This window comes from Saccostrea echinata, unplaced genomic scaffold, assembly GCF_033153115.1.
Source record: "Saccostrea echinata isolate AGI-Se365-2 ecotype Australia unplaced genomic scaffold, CSIRO_AGI_Sech_v1 ptg000006l, whole genome shotgun sequence".
Lineage (NCBI taxonomy): Eukaryota > Metazoa > Mollusca > Bivalvia > Ostreida > Ostreidae > Saccostrea > Saccostrea echinata.
In genome coordinates this window covers 14,834,062-14,851,478 of record NW_026889755.1, presented here as the reverse complement: position 1 = coordinate 14,851,478, position 17,417 = coordinate 14,834,062, and the positions used below count along the sequence as shown (strand labels likewise).

At 32.0% G+C, this 17,417-nt stretch overlaps 1 protein-coding gene across 2 annotated transcripts in view; it reads right to left on the bottom strand.

Moving 5' to 3' along the window:
• Positions 1 to 703: 703 nt before the first annotated feature.
• The window catches only part of LOC133180271 (chitin synthase-like), a 33,919-nt gene continuing 17,205 nt past the window's right edge, over positions 704 to 17,417 (bottom strand). The window contains exons 2-13 of one of the 2 annotated variants that reach the window (XM_061314813.1): positions 12,516 to 12,588; positions 8,230 to 8,449; positions 6,891 to 7,028; positions 5,762 to 6,723; positions 5,450 to 5,641; positions 5,101 to 5,180; positions 4,806 to 4,911; positions 3,932 to 4,085; positions 3,687 to 3,818; positions 3,394 to 3,529; positions 2,988 to 3,188; positions 704 to 2,759 (exon numbers count right to left, since the gene is read on the bottom strand). In XM_061314813.1, the coding sequence (XP_061170797.1) occupies positions 1,048 to 2,759; positions 2,988 to 3,188; positions 3,394 to 3,529; positions 3,687 to 3,818; positions 3,932 to 4,085; positions 4,806 to 4,911; positions 5,101 to 5,180; positions 5,450 to 5,641; positions 5,762 to 6,723; positions 6,891 to 7,028; positions 8,230 to 8,449; positions 12,516 to 12,588 (4,106 nt within the window). In that variant the 3' untranslated portion in view covers positions 704 to 1,047. The remainder of the gene's footprint in view (positions 2,760 to 2,987; positions 3,189 to 3,393; positions 3,530 to 3,686; positions 3,819 to 3,931; positions 4,086 to 4,805; positions 4,912 to 5,100; positions 5,181 to 5,449; positions 5,642 to 5,761; positions 6,724 to 6,890; positions 7,029 to 8,229; positions 8,450 to 12,515; positions 12,589 to 17,417) is intronic. The other variant, XM_061314814.1, reaches the window with a different exon arrangement.

Below are 17,417 nucleotides of genomic sequence, written 5' to 3'. Positions count from 1 at the left end.
TTATTGTAATTAGATTTAAAACAAATTAAATATTATATAGAATCTTAAACATGTATCATGATGTATAGGTCACACTTGAATCGGGTTCGCGATTTTGAACATTTACTAATGGCAGATTGGATAGTCTGACAGAGAAGCATGAGTCAACAAAGCCCACTTTTGTATTCATTTATTAACGAAAATCATGAATTAGCCCATCGTTGTTTGTCCCAAAGCCGCTATAATATGAAGCCCGATTTGTAAAGTACACACACGGTATTATTCTAGAATATACTAGTATACCAAAGAGAGAAGATCCCTAAATTAGATCGTTATTATGCGTAAATGAAGATGAATCAATAATTAGGAGTGACCTAACTATAATATAGAACAGTGCTGTAGGGTTGCAGAAACTAACCATTTAAAAATTTCCTGAATTTCCATTGAAATTCAATATATTTTTTTTAAATATTAAACATCCCGTAGACTGAGGGACAGACAGCTAACTAGACAAAGATACAAACAGAAAACCACCTTCATTCAACTTTGGGACAATGAATTGAAACCAACATGACTTAATCTTCCTTACTGTTTCTAGATATAAAATGTACAAATTTTTAAAACAAGTGTTTTTCCCTAAAACAATTTCATATTTCATAATTTGGCAATTTTAATATATAATTTGAAGTCAAATATAAGAATATAAGTGCTTAAATACAAGAACATATTTACATATATATTTAAAATAACTTAAAATGAGTCTATTTCTCTAAGCATTTAACCACCTGAGATTAATACAGATCTTATCATGAAATCAAATAAAATAAATATATTATTCCTTATCTAATATACAAGTTGATGCGAATAATTTCTGAACAAAAACGATCGGTCTTTGTCGAAATTTTGTAACTTAAAAAACAAAAACGTATTTATTAAATGAAAATAATAATTAATGAACCCTATATTTGTCTTTTACAGATATCGTAATGTTGCTTTTGGACATGTTTTCTGACTATATCTGTAGTTAATATTAAATTTAATAGAACGTAATTAAATAGATGCTTTAATTTACTCCTGTATTGTATGATTTCTGTAACCTCTTTGCCCTCGTCGATCAAGTGTCTTTATGTTTCTTCGTACAGTTTGTCGTAGGTTTAAGCCCTGACTTTTTCTTTTTTCATAGTGTCCGATGTGGCTTCTACCCAAATCATTTTTCCTCTTTTCCGCAATTTCTTTAATTACAGATTCATTGCAGTATATACCCTCGTCGTCATCTGAGGTTTCATTCAAGCTGGTACTGTCATCAGTCACAGGCGATTTTGCAAGTTCCCCGATGTCTTTCTTGATATCATGTGTCTTCCGTTTGAAAAGTTTAGTTATCGCTAAGATGTGGAGAAGGGTCTCGTGTCTATGCATTAGCATGCCCACAAACTGCAGCAACAAAAGTAAAGTAAACACGACTAAAAATACAAACCCAAGTGGTTCGATGGTCACCGTATCTGTTATTTTAATGTTGATGATATACTTCACTTCGTTCATCGCCGTCATAATAGCTAACCACAGTGCATTAAGGAAGAAAAATCCAAAAGCCACTTTATTCCTTAATTCAGCGAGCATTTCCTTATCTTTGTCTACTTTTTTCTTATCTTCATCTAAGGGGTAAAGGTAATGATGAACTAATCCAATCCAAAATTTCTCTTCCTTTTGATCTAATGTGGATATTTTCGTGTTTCTCACATCTTCCGTCGCCCATGACGTTTCGTCCAGTTGATTGGGATCAATCTTTGGTATTTTGTGTCGCCTGCTTTTGAGAAGTGATTTCTTACCAACTGCCTGATCAGATGCTTGATCTGTTTCGTCCTTACTTTTTTCGAATATATTTTGAACAGACTCCAGAGACTTCAAAATAACTAGATTATTCATCCAACGGAATACGGAAAAGAATGCTTCTGAACAAGAAGCTCCGGAAACATTTGTGTTCTTTACTTGTTTTATCATACCACTGATCATTTCCGTCGTAACAAAATCTATTTCGTCTTCCGTCTCCTTCTTTTTGCTCTTTTTACCACCCTGTCCAGCATTTTCTAAGACTGCTGTTTTATTTTCTCTCGTTCCCCAAGATACATTGTTCAAATTACAGATTGCGTAAATTATCAAGAAAAGATATCCTGCTGGAATACAGATAAAATAAAGAATTCCCCAGATAAGGTCACCAAACTCATGTGGATGAAGGAGGCCAGCGATAAGGAATGTGCCAACAAGAATATAGAAAAACATTCCTGTAGGAGTATACCAGCCCTCGCTAGCAATCGACACCAGTGTCCCTACAAATACTGCCATCATTAATAGGGCATAAATAGCACTTAGAACCATCGCCCAGTTCAGTTGCGTGTCTGTTTTACATTTAAGACAAACAAATATAAAGAGTATTGTTGGGCCATATGTCAAAAGATAGGCCAACCAAGGTGCAACACCAAATACTGAGGCAACGGCAGACTCAAGTGCCAGCAAAACAGTTGAAGGACCCAAAACCGATGATACAAATAAGATAATTTGATAAAAAATGTAGAAGTATGAAATGTTTGGATTCGTTTTCGTTGTACGGGCATAACTTTGTAACAAATCCAAAATGTTGGCCATTGTAGAGGGCATCCAGCGTCTTCTCTGGTTGAAAAACTCTTTAAACTCTTCCGGAGCAAATGTTATGGCTTCTGCTGCGGCACAGTATTCAATTTTGTATCCTTGTTGCAGCATAAGAGTACAAAGCCACCTATCCTCTCCTGTAAAAGGAGCATATTAACAGTTTAAAATATATACATTTTAGCATTAATTTTTTGTGCCAAAAAAGCTCCTATTGGATAGGGAAATTTGCTGCAAAAGAGAAAAGAAATTCCTGTTCTATTCTCAATTATTTTTATTTGCAAATATCTTCTTGATATCTGCCGAGAAAAAAACATTTGCATGCTGAATCTTTATTTAAAAAAAAATAGCAATTTTGTTGAACGTACCTTGGTCATATTGCAGGAAATGGCGTGCCTCTGTTGGTAATGTTGCATACGTTCTCATTACATTATCGTCCATAAGAGCTTTCACCCTAAACAAACTGAAACATCCAGGACTGCAAAGTACGCATCCAAACATATGTTCAGCCGACTTCTGAAGCCAATGACCTATTGCGTACTCAAAGCGTTGATACCAGACTACAGGCCCTGTTCGCATTGAACAAGAAGAAAACAAACTATAAATGCTTCTTCCATTGAAACAAAAAACACTTTCAAAAATGTATCATCTTTAACCTAATATATGCAAGATCAACTAATACATGTGAAAAATTGCAAAGCGTTAACTTTTCATATTGAAATTTTGTTTCTTCAAAATATTCCTGTACATAGTATTCTATCTATACATAATTACCTGAACCCCCGGGTTTGATTCGTCCACATGTTGCTCCTACTTTGGGGTTTATCTTCATACGGTCTATTAAAAGCTGAAGAGCTTCTGGTTGGAAATCAACGTCACCATCAAGTGCAAGAATGTAGGAATTTTCAGCCTGTGCAAAGAAGCGTTTTAGCACTGTATTTGAAAAAGTCGAGAAAATATGTGATTGTGAAACAAACTGAGTCATTATCCCTTATTAAAAGCAATTAATATTAAGTATATGAAAAATCATATATTTTGTAATACATGTAATACATATATTTTCTAACCTTTTGCTTCACTTGTTCAGACAATAATTCAAATATTGAAGGCACGTCATCAAAATCCGGATTCATCACGGTTGTTGGTTTATTCTCTTTCATGAGAAGTTCGTATCCAATGAAATAGTACATGTACATGATCTAGAAAAATATACGAAAATATACAAAAATTCTGAAACATTTAATTTTTCAAAGCTCAGAAAGTTATGTCAACATCAAAACCAATTACATCCTTAATAGTTGTATCTATTTACCTGCGACCATCTTTTCTTGTGACGTATTTTTTCTTTGTCTTTGAGATGAACTATCAATTTATTTTCCCCCGGAAGTTCCCATTCCAAACGACCACCATAAGGAGTGACGTATTTTTTAGGCGGATCCAAAACAACTTTTCTTTGATAAAAAGCACTTTAAATAGAAATAATTTTGGATCACAGAACTGCTATGAATATTCTTTCAATAATTTCTATAAAAGCTGAGAAATTTTCTCATCTAAGTAATGACACAAAATATACTTTTGTGGCTGAAAATCAAAACTCAAAATGTTAAAGGTTGCTCAGTTCTCCTGCAGACATGAAGAAGTTTTGCAAAATTCTAGTTTTAAGTAGATTTTAGAAACATTTAGCAAACTCTAGTTGCATCAAGTTCAAAAACTGATGAATAACAGCACTTTTTCTCGTTCTTTTGACTTTTAAGGACTTTATATGGACAGACATTGTTTGTCAGAATGTTCATCTTTTAGATAAACATACACCGTTCACGGTAGCTCAGTCGGTAGAGCGCTCGCTCCGTGATCGGGAGGTCGTGAGTTCGAATCTCAGCCGCGACAAACCTAAGTCGATAAAAAATGGGTAGCAACTGTTCCTTCGCCATGCGCTTGGCACTTTGAAGTGAAAGTTGCAGGTCCTTCGGATAAGACCTTAAAAATCGAGGCCCCGTGTCACGGCAGGCGTTGGCACGATAAAGAACCCTTACTGCTCAATGGCCCTGAGTGCCGAGTATAGGTCAAAATTTTAAGCCCTTTACCGGTATATGGTGACGTCTCTATATGAGTGAAAAATTCTCGAATGGGACGTAAAACAAAACACAATCAATAGATAAACATATTTTAATTCAACTTGTACTCACCTAGCCGCTTCATCCACGATTTCCATGAACTGCCTGACAAAATCATTAGGTCCTCTTTTATTTGTTGATTTATTAGTTTCCATGGCATCATCAAAAGGAATATGTGCTTTTCAAAGAAAGAAACAATGATTATAATATTCTATAAGTCTGATACCATTTTGCAAAATACCTTTGATTTACCATGCTATCTATTTAGGCTATTTGAATGGCTATTTTTAGACAGAAAGTCTTCCTTATATTCTATCTGTATTTTTCAATATCTCTTTATATATACTATATTTCACTAAGCACTTACCTTCAAATGTATAATAATCTTTTTCCTTATGCTTAAGTTCGTTTTTGCTATACTCATATTGAAACTGGTGGTGATCAAGTCTACAATAGATATAATTTTTTTACAGATTTTTTCTAAGAATACTAATATTTACTCTAGGTATAATCCTTATACTCGTACTTTTAGGATGCATAGAAAAATAAAATTTTAAAGCAACACTTAAATAATGTCAGAGTAAAACGCCAAATATCGCTTTATAACATTTTTTATCATTTTTGGTCAAAGATAATGTTTACAATCCAATCTATTCCATTTTTATTGATAATACAATTAAATAATACTGCATATTAATGTTTGAAATATACAGTACCTAAATATAGATATCAGAATCTGCTTCATCTCAATCCGATTTTCGTGCCACATGGTGGCGCAGATATAAACCTTGGAGTCTACGCCAGATGTCTCTGTTTGTTTCTCTGTTTCAGATGCGTTTCGTTTCTTCCTGCTGTGTAACAGTGCCAGGTCTACCATTGGACTACAGAAGTGGGGTAGAACAAACAGTCTGGAAAACATAATAGTGACAGATTTTGAATACTACTCAACAATAAGTATGCAGTCCTTCAATTGAGAAAGTACCAAAATTCAAATACAAATTGTGGTAATTATTTGATGTTATACTGACTTGTTGGCAAATTCCATGCGTTCTTCGCGCTGTTTGTACCAAGCATGACGACAGACCCAGGTTTGTCCGACCCAACCAATGAAAAAGAATGCAACTAGTAACCATTTATCGTCTGCTTTCAATAATAAATATCCATTTACAAAGTCCTTGTCTGTTTCATTAAGTACAATCAATAGGATGACGTAAAGGGGTGTTGCAAGAGTAAGTGGAATTGCAAAACCCAATTTCTGCATGCGTAGTCTACTTGCTAAAACGCCGAAATGGGTTGTCAACACTGCACCAATCGTATGAGCCAGATATGGACCAATCACAAGCCAGTATGATATCCCTTCGTCACTGCACGTGACAGTACTGTTAACGGTGGGGCTCGAAAAATTTAGAAATTCGGAGCAATTTTGGGGGAGTAGTCCTGACACTTTCGTCAATGACATGAATTTATCGTATGTATCATTGATTCCTCGAACATTTTGACAATAAAACGTTGGAAATAGAATAATCAATAGGATTATTCTAAAGATGCTTGACGCCATATGCGAAATCACGTATCCTTTATCTTTTACTCGTTTGTCTTTTCTATCTTCTATGAATCTTCTGCAGACGAAGGAGTATGTTTCGATCCATCTCGCCGACAACAATACTACTGATATCAAAATCCAGGCAACAAGCACTCCTTTATCTGGCCAACGTTTGGCACTTTTAATTTCACTAGACTGGAAGAGGGTGTATGGCACAATTATGACAGCAGGTAAAAGTAATATTAAAAAGAAGATATTAAAAAACTTTTTGATTCCTTTGCGTATTTGGCAAGCTTTTCTGTGGCAGTATGATACCAAATTGACAATGGCGGGTAGTAAGGGCACGGATATTGTTACAAGACACGTCTGTAGTGGGTCGAGATAAGGCATGACCTTGAAAAGCAGACATCCAAGGCCAAAAAGATGAAGCCCTTCTCGTATGATAATCTAAAAAGAAATTTAGTATTCTGTCAGAAATAGGGACAATATATGTTACACATCATTTTAATTATTAGGATACATGTGATATAAAGCTAACGTACAATGTAAAACATTTTTTATGATACTGCTATGACGTTTAGAATATTTAGAACTATACATCAAAGAAAACTTACCATAATAAAACGCACACATGTTGGACTTTCTCGACTACCAAATAGAAACATGAAAAAACTCTGCAAAAATTTGAGAGCGTCAGGGACTGCGATCACGAAGAAAAACAAGTATGATATAAAATCCTGGGTAATGGTTCTCTGGAAAAGTAAAAAAAAAAAAGTAAAACTAACGCCATTCCCATATGTTACTGTAATATACAACTTTACGACTTATTATACTCAAATAAAATATTAATACGAACATAGATTTTTCCTAGAACCAAGAGCATTACCTCGGAGCTTTCGAGGATAATGTTTTCGGTTTTTCTCCAAGAATAGTTTTCTTTAATAAAGCTCAATGCAAGCAAAACTTTAATATAATGAATAAGTACTGTTGTAGCGCATAAAGATTTATGATATTTCTCTTCTCGCTAAGATATTCATGAAACGTCATTTTGAATTAAATTGGAGGAGTTATGACTGTTTTATCACTAATTATAGATGATCAATGCGTAAAAACAAAACCAAAAATGGTAACGTCATTGAGCGTCTTGGAGCACCGAGCTATTAAACAATTATGTGTGCAGACAGGAAAATTCCCGAAAGAGAATAAAATGTTTTTAGATGCTGCTGGGGATGGCTTTCACGTATCTAGTACCAAAGTGTTTAAGTGGTAACAACTTTGTAAGAATGGAAGGATGCATATGGACATTTCTTGATTATAGAGTTGACTCCTGCAATACTCCAATATCCTGCTCATCGCATGGACGTTGCGCCTATGGATTTTGCATCGTTTCTCATATCTGATTGCTGAACTGCGTAGACATTGTTTTAAAGATCTTACCAATATCCGATACGCCACAAAAGACATTAAAATATACATTATAACATGCCTTGATATACTTATTCAATTTTTAAGTCGGAAAAAGACATGAAAAGTCTATAGAAATGAAGAATATTTAGAACTGTGAAAAAAGCTTCACAGGTCTGGAATCAGGTTGTCGCGTCACTTAACGTCATAAAACGTCAAGTGATTGCTCCGTGAATCCTTAGACCGCACAGTAAAAATCAAAGTATATTTTCAAACCTTTAGTAAATGGACCTAATCTTTTACATACTAATAAACAAAACAAAAGAATTTAATTGGACATACGTCATTCTTCAAAGTTTACAATAAATTTTCCGTAAATCAACGTGTCCGCAACTTTTCTAAAAACCCTCGTATATCTGTTCCTTGCACAAATAATATCAATATTCTTACATGGTTTTATTTAAATAATTTTTAATTTTCTCCTCTTCATAATTTTTTTTCATATAATGCTTAAATTCAAATGTGTGTCTTTTAATTTTGGAAACTCACATTTACAAATCTTCGATCTTGGTCGCCAAGCAGTGACGCCAGAATCTGTAGCCCGCCTCGTGTGATGATAACGCCACCTATTAACGCAAACAACAGGAAAATGTAGAACAGGAACTTGAAAACTCTGAAGAACTTGTCGGTAAACCCTACACAGCATTCGGAATCTTCAGGCAGTCGGTCCTTCCGGAAAATGTTCCAAAGTTCACTGCCATCCTCAGACCTGAAAAGGAATTGTACTTATTACATTGTTGCAGTAGTCCTCTTCCCCTCGGGATTAAACTCTTCAAATTCATCCCTTTAGTAAAAATTTAGCAAATCAACACTTTTTTTATTCTTGTTAGACTTTTTTATGGACGAATTTTTTGAGAAAGTTCTTGTCATTATCTGTCTTTATGCCATCTGTCTGTCACACTTTCTTGTCATCGCTTCACTCCATTTAAAGGTTGCAAAAATAATCTTTTCGCAAATGATTTTCCATGTCATGTACAAAATAGTTTCAGATAGTTTGATTAATGCAGAATGATTCTCCACGGGCTCGAAAGAATATGGGTCCAGAGGAAAGCTTTTAATTAAATATTATCCTTCCTTTTATTTTTGCTGTATTTAATTTCATTATCGAATAGTTACAATGAGGTTGCAGATGACATTAAAGTTTCGGATGCTGTTAGTTACCTTCATTCATTTTTTCCAAAAATAGTTTCTGTACACGTATATAAATCTTTAATCAAATCTTAATTTTATTCCCATTTAAGTACCTTAAAATGTGTATATTGATAAGACTTACTTTTATTATCGTCATGGCAATCTGTGATATCAACCATGAATTAGATGCTGTATGTGATGTATATTTTCTTAATTATAGAGTATAGGGTGCTAGGATTTTTATGCAGTATGTGGAGATAACAAACAGTACTCGAGCTCAGAAGTCCATTAAACGTTACAAAATAGGAGCAGAGCAAACACGGACCTCTAAGACATCAGAGGTGGGATCAGGTGCTATGGAGGAGTGAGCATCACCTGCCGACCGGTCACACCCGCCGTGTGCTCCTTGTTATGATCGGGAAATAACGGGAAAATCCGTCGACAATTCAGTATGTAAATAATGGCTTAACAATTAGTATGAAAAAAGTCAGTCAGCATTTGACTTAATGATAGATTAGATGAAGCAAATCCATTCCGATGTTACTGAAGTTGTATGCATATTATACATTGTGATCTATGCTAGTCGGTTAGCCTTAAAATTCTAAGTGTGAACTTAATTTTCTGCACAAGTGACTAGGCAAAAATATTTGGAGCAGATTAGTTACCGAAAAAAGCCATGCCCTACCTTTTTGCTCGTATTATAACAATGAGGATTGAGGAAAATGATACTTTTGTATCTCATCTGACTGTTTATGAACAGTCATGTGTTTTAAAATCTATTCTGTAATAAGTTTACACAAACAGTAACATTTTTAAAAATAATTTTCTTTATATTCTTCTATTCTTTGTTGTAGACTTTGGCCTTAGAACTATACCTCATTATAAATAAAAGGAATGTTGTTACATTAATGTTGTCCAATGTTAATTATACTTTCTAACCAGGAAGTTGGAATTGTTTTTACTAACGTCAGAATGATGATGACATTGATAACATTTCTCTTTTTTTAAGTTGCGAACTTTCACTTTTTAGTTTCAGTGTATCGACAATCTCGATACACTAAAATTAAGAAGTGAAAGTTTGCAACTTTAAAATATGATACGTTATCAATAAATTCTTTAAAAAATAATTAATGTTAAGGATGATTAAAGAGCAGACTTTTTCAATTCATCTTAAGCTAAAAATTTTTACTCGTATTTTGAAACTTAAAATGCAAAATGTGCGCATGCATTTTATCAGTAAAACATTATACCCTTGTAGAAAATTACGACATTCATATACATGTTCATGTATCGTGGTTATGCTACACCCGCCTTGGTATGTTACTTGTAAGGTTTCTCATACACATATGATGATAAACACATATCTATTGTATATCAGTAGCCCCTTTTCACAAAACAACCTTACGACTAAGATCAAAATTTGACAACTCTGTAATTTCTTATATTAATAAAAGTAATATTTTTTTTTCTCAAGGATTATTCGCAATATATCCTAATGTAATAGACATATAAGTTTTTTTTTTTGATCTATTAATATAACTTAGATGCTTTTTAGAGAATTTAATATTGTTTGTACTAATCGTAAGGGGTTTTTTTGTGAAAAGTTCCACTAAATATCTATGTATAGCAAAGAAAATCTATAAATCAATTGAAAGAATAGTAACTTTCCTTGCACAGCTATTTAATTTGGAGGCTATCTCGTAGTATAGAATTGATCATTTTATGCAAATACATGCATGTTAAAGTTTAATATATAAAGATGTTGTACCTTTTGAAAAGATCCAACAGAACTGTTTGCGTGATCAGAATGATCAATGAATCTTCTAAAGAAATTGCAAATTATTTTAACCCTTAGTAACAAGTTTGATCAAGAATTCATATTCATCTTTTGTTAATTGTTTTTACAAAATAGTTAGTACTTGCATTTGATCATGAATTCTTACTAACCGTGCGTTGATAATTAGAAAATTATGTATACTCTATCAATGAATAATCTTCATTTTTACTAAAGGTCTCAATTTACTACATGACTTATATATATATATATATACATGTATATATATATATATATATATATATATATATATATATATATATATATATATATATATATATATATATATATATATATATATATATATATATATATATATATCATTCCACATAATTTATTCCTTCTTAAATATCTTAAAGTACTTTTAGAATGATTTTAATTTTTAAATTTAAGATACTACTTCAGTGACCTTGATCTAGCAGAAACACTCCTAAATGTTTTATGACAACCCATGTGACCATATTAATCATCGAACAAATAAAGAGCCTGTAAATATAGGTGTTTACTAAAAGGAAATAACTTAAATCTTGGGATACTGTGAAACATAATCTCATTTTCTGACCTCTTTCATGAAATAAACACAAAATGTGTGTACATTTTAGAGCAATTCACAGAGTATCATTTTGGAAAATAAACAACATTTCAATAACCAAAGGAGTGAATGACTCTCTCTCTCTCTTTCTCTCCTTTGCATATTAAATTATATCTTATTTTATCTTTTGGTCTTTTGGTTACACATCTAGTTTCATTGTTTAAATTCTTTATCTTGTCTCGCTTTTTGAACTTTATGTACAATGTGAAATGTGATAGTTCCGGATACAGTGCCCTTGGAATATTTGGGAAAAAGCGGGGAAATTTAAGGTTTGCATGCATATATAATTAAGTTGTTTAAAAGGGTAGAATAATTTGTGCATTATGTTTCACATTTTATTATTTAGGTGACACTTTAGTATATGTATCTCAAATACCATTCGTGAGATACAGATGAAAACAAAAACCTGTGAGTTTAAAAGAATAACACTTTAGATTTCGGGAGGAGATCATAGGATAAAATGTAACTTGACGGGTGGGAATTAATGAATTTCCCGTCATTAATTACTTGGTGATCGGATTAATATGCACAGACATTGGGGCTATATCATAGTATGATACTGTTATATAAATATACATGTATATATGTAGTCTTTTTACAGAATTTTCATATTGATATTATATCTGACCCTGTTTAATAAACGTTTTACGTAAAAACGTGAGAACATTTTTCAAGAAACATTTTTTTACACAAATATACATATCAAAATCTTAAGAAATGTCTCATTTCATTTTTAACATATATGAACTAATGCTTATATCTGTAAGAAACCGCTTAAAGAAACGATAATTACCATAAAATACATTTTTCTATACATAATTATTAAATGCATGCAAATCGTCAACTTTTCTCTGGCATAGTAAGTAATTTGAAATGGTTATACACTATATTTCAAGATAGATTTTAAATGCTTTGTGGAAAGGCTTGAAACATATCAAGGTCGAAAAATCAACAAAAAATTGAAATACGTTTTAAATTCTAGCTCCTTGATATCTAGTTTATTAATTATTAATGGGTAGTTTCAAACGTGTCGTTTTTTTAATAGAATTCGTTGACTAGTTTCTGTCGTTTCTTAAAATTTTGAACTGATTCGAGAACAAAAACCAATTCTACCACTCTCCGGTATTCTACTTATACATGTAATAATAGAACGAAGTCACCAGCACATGGAACATATAACTACTGTTTTCTTTAATCATATTTTAATAATTCACTCACCCGTGTCTCGTTTCCCCATTTCTAGCTGATTCCACATCAATATCATCCATCTCTAATGTTGTCGCAGCCATATCTATACATGAAATATTCCATGATTATGAACACAAAACAAGATGAATGGTTACGTTATAATTATTGTTATCAATATGCTCCCTTACCTGTCATTTCTATTTAAATTTTCATACGAAGACCTTGTGTCATTCATTTCAACAAATTAGTAACTCATTTTGAATGTGCAGAATGGGAGAAGATATTTAAAACCTGGATAATCGTTCTCATTCCCGCTGTATTTTCATTGTCAACCAGATCAAAAAAAATAATTAAAAAACCTTGTATTTGAACTAGGGATGTCAAAATATTTATTTTCTTTAGTCGAATATTCGATTGCTTTATTCGAACGATAGTCGAATATATTCGAAACTTTTTCGGAAACTAAAATTTTATTTCAAACTTCACTGGTACATCACAAATTTTACCCCCAAATCCCTTTTTTTTTTTTTTTATTTTTTAAAGAGTTACATCATATGTTACACACAGATGTTCACATGGACCTAAAATGTGGATAGTGTGTTTTTATTTACTTAAAATAGACAGCTAATTTCTCCAAAATATACGATTTTCCCGTCAATCATGTTCATAAATCGGTCTGTGAAGTCGATGTTTTAGGATGCATAAAAAAATGAGAGTGCGATATATTTTTTAAATCTAATTAAAATAAAGGGGGGAGGGGCACACATGGTGTCTGTGATGATGTTAAATATTTGAATATACTTTTTGTACCAAGTATCAAAATGTCTTTAAAATATGTAAAAGAATATTAATTTTATAATAATTATCGTAGTGTCCAAACATGTCACGGCTATAAAGGGTACATGGTTATAAAGAAACAGGGTGACATGCGATAGGGATATTTGTCTAAACTATCAACTTCATCTTCGATTGGATATGTAAAATTTTCAGAATGTATTCTCTTAAATATTTATTATAATGCATTAGTAAAATACAGGTTATTCCAGGTGAATCCCAGACGGAGATCAGACTATAATTGCTATCAAAACATATTTAACACCTATTGTTCTATACCTAATTATCAAATGTGTGCAAAACGGGAACACACCTGGGTACATGTATGAGATCAAGCCCAATTAATAATTTTACAAAGAAAGCGCAGTATAGCGAGATAATTTTATTACAAAAACAACACATTAATTGACGAATAATTCTCGCAGAAGTGAAGCATTTCTAATCACTGTACTTACTGCTTGTAAAGTCAGCAGTTTTTAATGAGGAAAATTATCTTATCGACAGTGTCTGAGGGAAGACGGTTTCTCAATTTTAGGAGGAGAATTCCATCTCTTATCAATCTTTTATTGAATTTATTTATTCGAATGTCGTTTCGTTATTCGATCGTCGGTCCTTTCGACTGATGGTCGAATAGTCGACTATTCGTTGACATCCCTAATTTGAACAAAAAGGATGAATTTAACAAATGCATAAAGTTGTGCAAATATTTCAAGCTTGCCTGACTTTTGGATAAAAGCATTCGTATTAAACAAGAGTCCGAAGAAACCGAAAAAGCGGTCATAAAAATAAAGTTGATTTCTCGAATAAAACTTTGCGCCTCTGTTGGGTCCTGAGGTTACCCTTTGATCCATATTTCGAAGAAATGTAAATATGGATGATACTGAAATAACTGCAAATTTTAAAAGTTCTTGAAATAAAAATTAAAAAAAAATCCATACATTGCCCTTCAAAGTTTATCGATTTTTAATTCTTTTATTTTTATTTTTATTTATTTTCTTTTTTTTTTTTTTTTTTGGCGACTGTAAGATTCGGGGAAATTAAAAGAAAATTGAACCAAAACTCCATAATAATGTATTTGATAAACATGCATATAAATTTCCCATCCTTGCCCTTGTAATCTCGAGAAGACTTTACGATTTCTTAATGTTCTCCCATTGTAAAGGCCTGATCCCTCGTTTCAACAACTCGAATTTTTTTGCATATGATACTTTGTGGCGTAATATGTTAAAATAATTTTTTGGCGAACAATTAACAGATGACACACAACTGATAAGGACAGGCGGACGCCGAACACTTTTTGATCAGAAAAACTGAATTGAGCCTTTGGTGTGCTGTAATGTCTTGAATGGATCTAAGTAACATTCCTATATAATATTATCGATAATTGGATAGTTACATAAAGTACACGGTACACAAATAGTTTTAAACATATGGAAGATATATCATGTTACCTAGCTTTTACATTAATATGTGGCATTTTATTGGCACTAAATATTAAGTATGAAAATATTCTTGCATATAAAAAAAACAAACAAACTGAATACCGTACAAGACAAATTTGCAAATATATGGATGATACAAGGTTGAAGTTTTTTTTTTAACAGCGAATGCTGCGATGCATACATTCAAATTTATTTATAGCGACGAATGCATGTCAATCTCAAAGCGTTTTGACATGGACTTGCTCGGGTTTAGAAATATGCTAAAAAGCATGATTTTTTTCTGCTTCTTAAAATTTGCATACAATACAATACAACAATAACATACAATAAAATCAAATCAACAGTTTACTATAATCATATTTAACTTACATTTTGTATTTGGACATTAAAATAGTTTGTTTCAAATAGAAATACATGTACCTACCACATTATTTCCCAGTGTAATTTAACCCCAGTAGAAACTCTTTAATGTTTGCATGGCTGTTGAAATTTTATCTTCTCTTTGTTATATATAGCAAGGTTAAGGACACCTTTCCTTAGTATCAGAATCAGGCAGCTCTATGATATATATTTTTAAAGTTTAAATATAAAGTGCACAACAGCAACGTTGACCCTTTTTTTCCCGCATTCTTTTTTAGTATTAGCAGTTTTGCCATAAATGGCCTTATGAATGATATGAAAAAAATGCACAAGTATGAAAGATCCCTCCCCCCCCCCCCAAAAAAAATGAAATATGACCATAATTTTATTTTTAATGCAGAAAAGTGTCTAATCTTTTTTTTTTTTTTTTTTTTTTTTTTCGATTTCTTTGTTTACTTTTTATGTATATAAATTCAATCATTGATGTGATTGCGGAACATTCTTGGAGGAGACCAAGGTTTAAATTTGCGTCAATATGTAATCTCAGAAATTCAACCTCACTACGAAATTGAGTTCCGATGTAAATAGAGATGTGGTAGTGTGTACATGTAATATGCAATAACCCCTCGGGTTATTGAATCCCTCCTTGACAACTGTTACCAATGTTTCTTATCATGGCACACAAGTTTACTCATATTGAATTCGGTTGATTTACGATAAAGTTATTTGTGTTCCCCCAATACGTGCATATTTTTCAATGTGACCCAACATGTCAATTTTTTTTCTATTATACAAGCTGTATTGTAAACCTTTCCCTGTATTCTTGGATACTTTTATATAGCTAGATCGAAATAAAGTGTGATTAGTTAATATAATTAACATGTACAAGAATTGCATATAAAGTGTAAATTTCTATAGTGTGATTCGTCTTTTTTTTTTTTTTATATTTATATAGTGTGATTCGTCTTATATTATTTTAAAAAAGAATACTGTAATATTATAATTCTAACCGGCAAGTGTTAATCATTTTGAAATGTTCTGGACATTTTAAGGTCGGTTGAAATAGAACGATGTCAACTGTCACTTGTAATTTCCATGAAAATTAAGACAATGAGGATATTTTTCCTCGGGTTCAACACGGATATATTTCTTGATAAACACAAACACACCCGATCATAAATTTAAAACGGAAATATTTTGACAGATATAACCATTATAAATATGCTTATGGTTTGTTTGAAATGGAAGTTTGTCATTTTACATCAAATTTACACTTAGCAAGAAAATATTTCAAAATGAATTGTCAAGATCACTTCCTGGTCTGACAGGTTTGAAAACCTAATTTTCTTTTCTTTTTTTCTTCTTCTTTTTTTTTTTTTTTTTTTTTTTTTTTTTTTTTTTTGAAGGTAAAAATTTTCGTTCCCCCGATCGATCGATTAATCGAGAAAAAGAGGAATTTTTTGCAAGATACATAAAAATAATCATAGACCAAATAGGATTTGTATCACGCTGATTAGTATATGCAAAAACGAGAAACTGGTCGCAAAAAGTAATTTCCTCGTTAAAAGATACTAATAAGTAAAGAGAGTAACCCTTCGAATGCTGATTATCCTCTGATATTTAGCTTCTGTTATCTGAGTATAGACTGCCACCCAAACATGGCGCCAAACGACTAGATCACAATTATTGACAATACATAAATATGTCTTCCACTCTTTATTTATAGGTCATAAAGAAAGGTTAACTTGGGTTGTGGTATTAAATGTCAAGGGTGGTTATAAAGGAATACCCGATAAGCTTACTGTTATCAATGTTATAGGATACTGAATTTATTAATAAGTTTATTGAAAAATTCAATTCAATAATGTCTTGATATATGTAAATTTCTGTTTCCAATAAACTTTACCCAAAACTTGCTTATAGTTGAGAAAAATAGTTCGTATGGCCTGAGACTTTTTTCTTTTTGATTCGGTTATCAATTATTGTATTTTGATGAGTTGTGAGTTTGTAATTAATTTACATGTGTAGTTCCATGGGATTACTCCCTATATATGAGAGGAATGATAACTGAATTTATTACATTTTCAACAGTGAAATACTGTGATTTATTTATTGAATAAAAGTGATATTCTCTCACAGTGTAAAAGGATACCAAAATGATATTCTCTCACAGTGTGAAAGGATATCAAAGTAAGTAAAAAATAATTTCTGGCCTGTCATAAGATAGAGATAGTAACTAACCATCTTGATAGAGCTAAAACTGCAAATTTCTTCCCAAATATGTTGCTAAATTCTA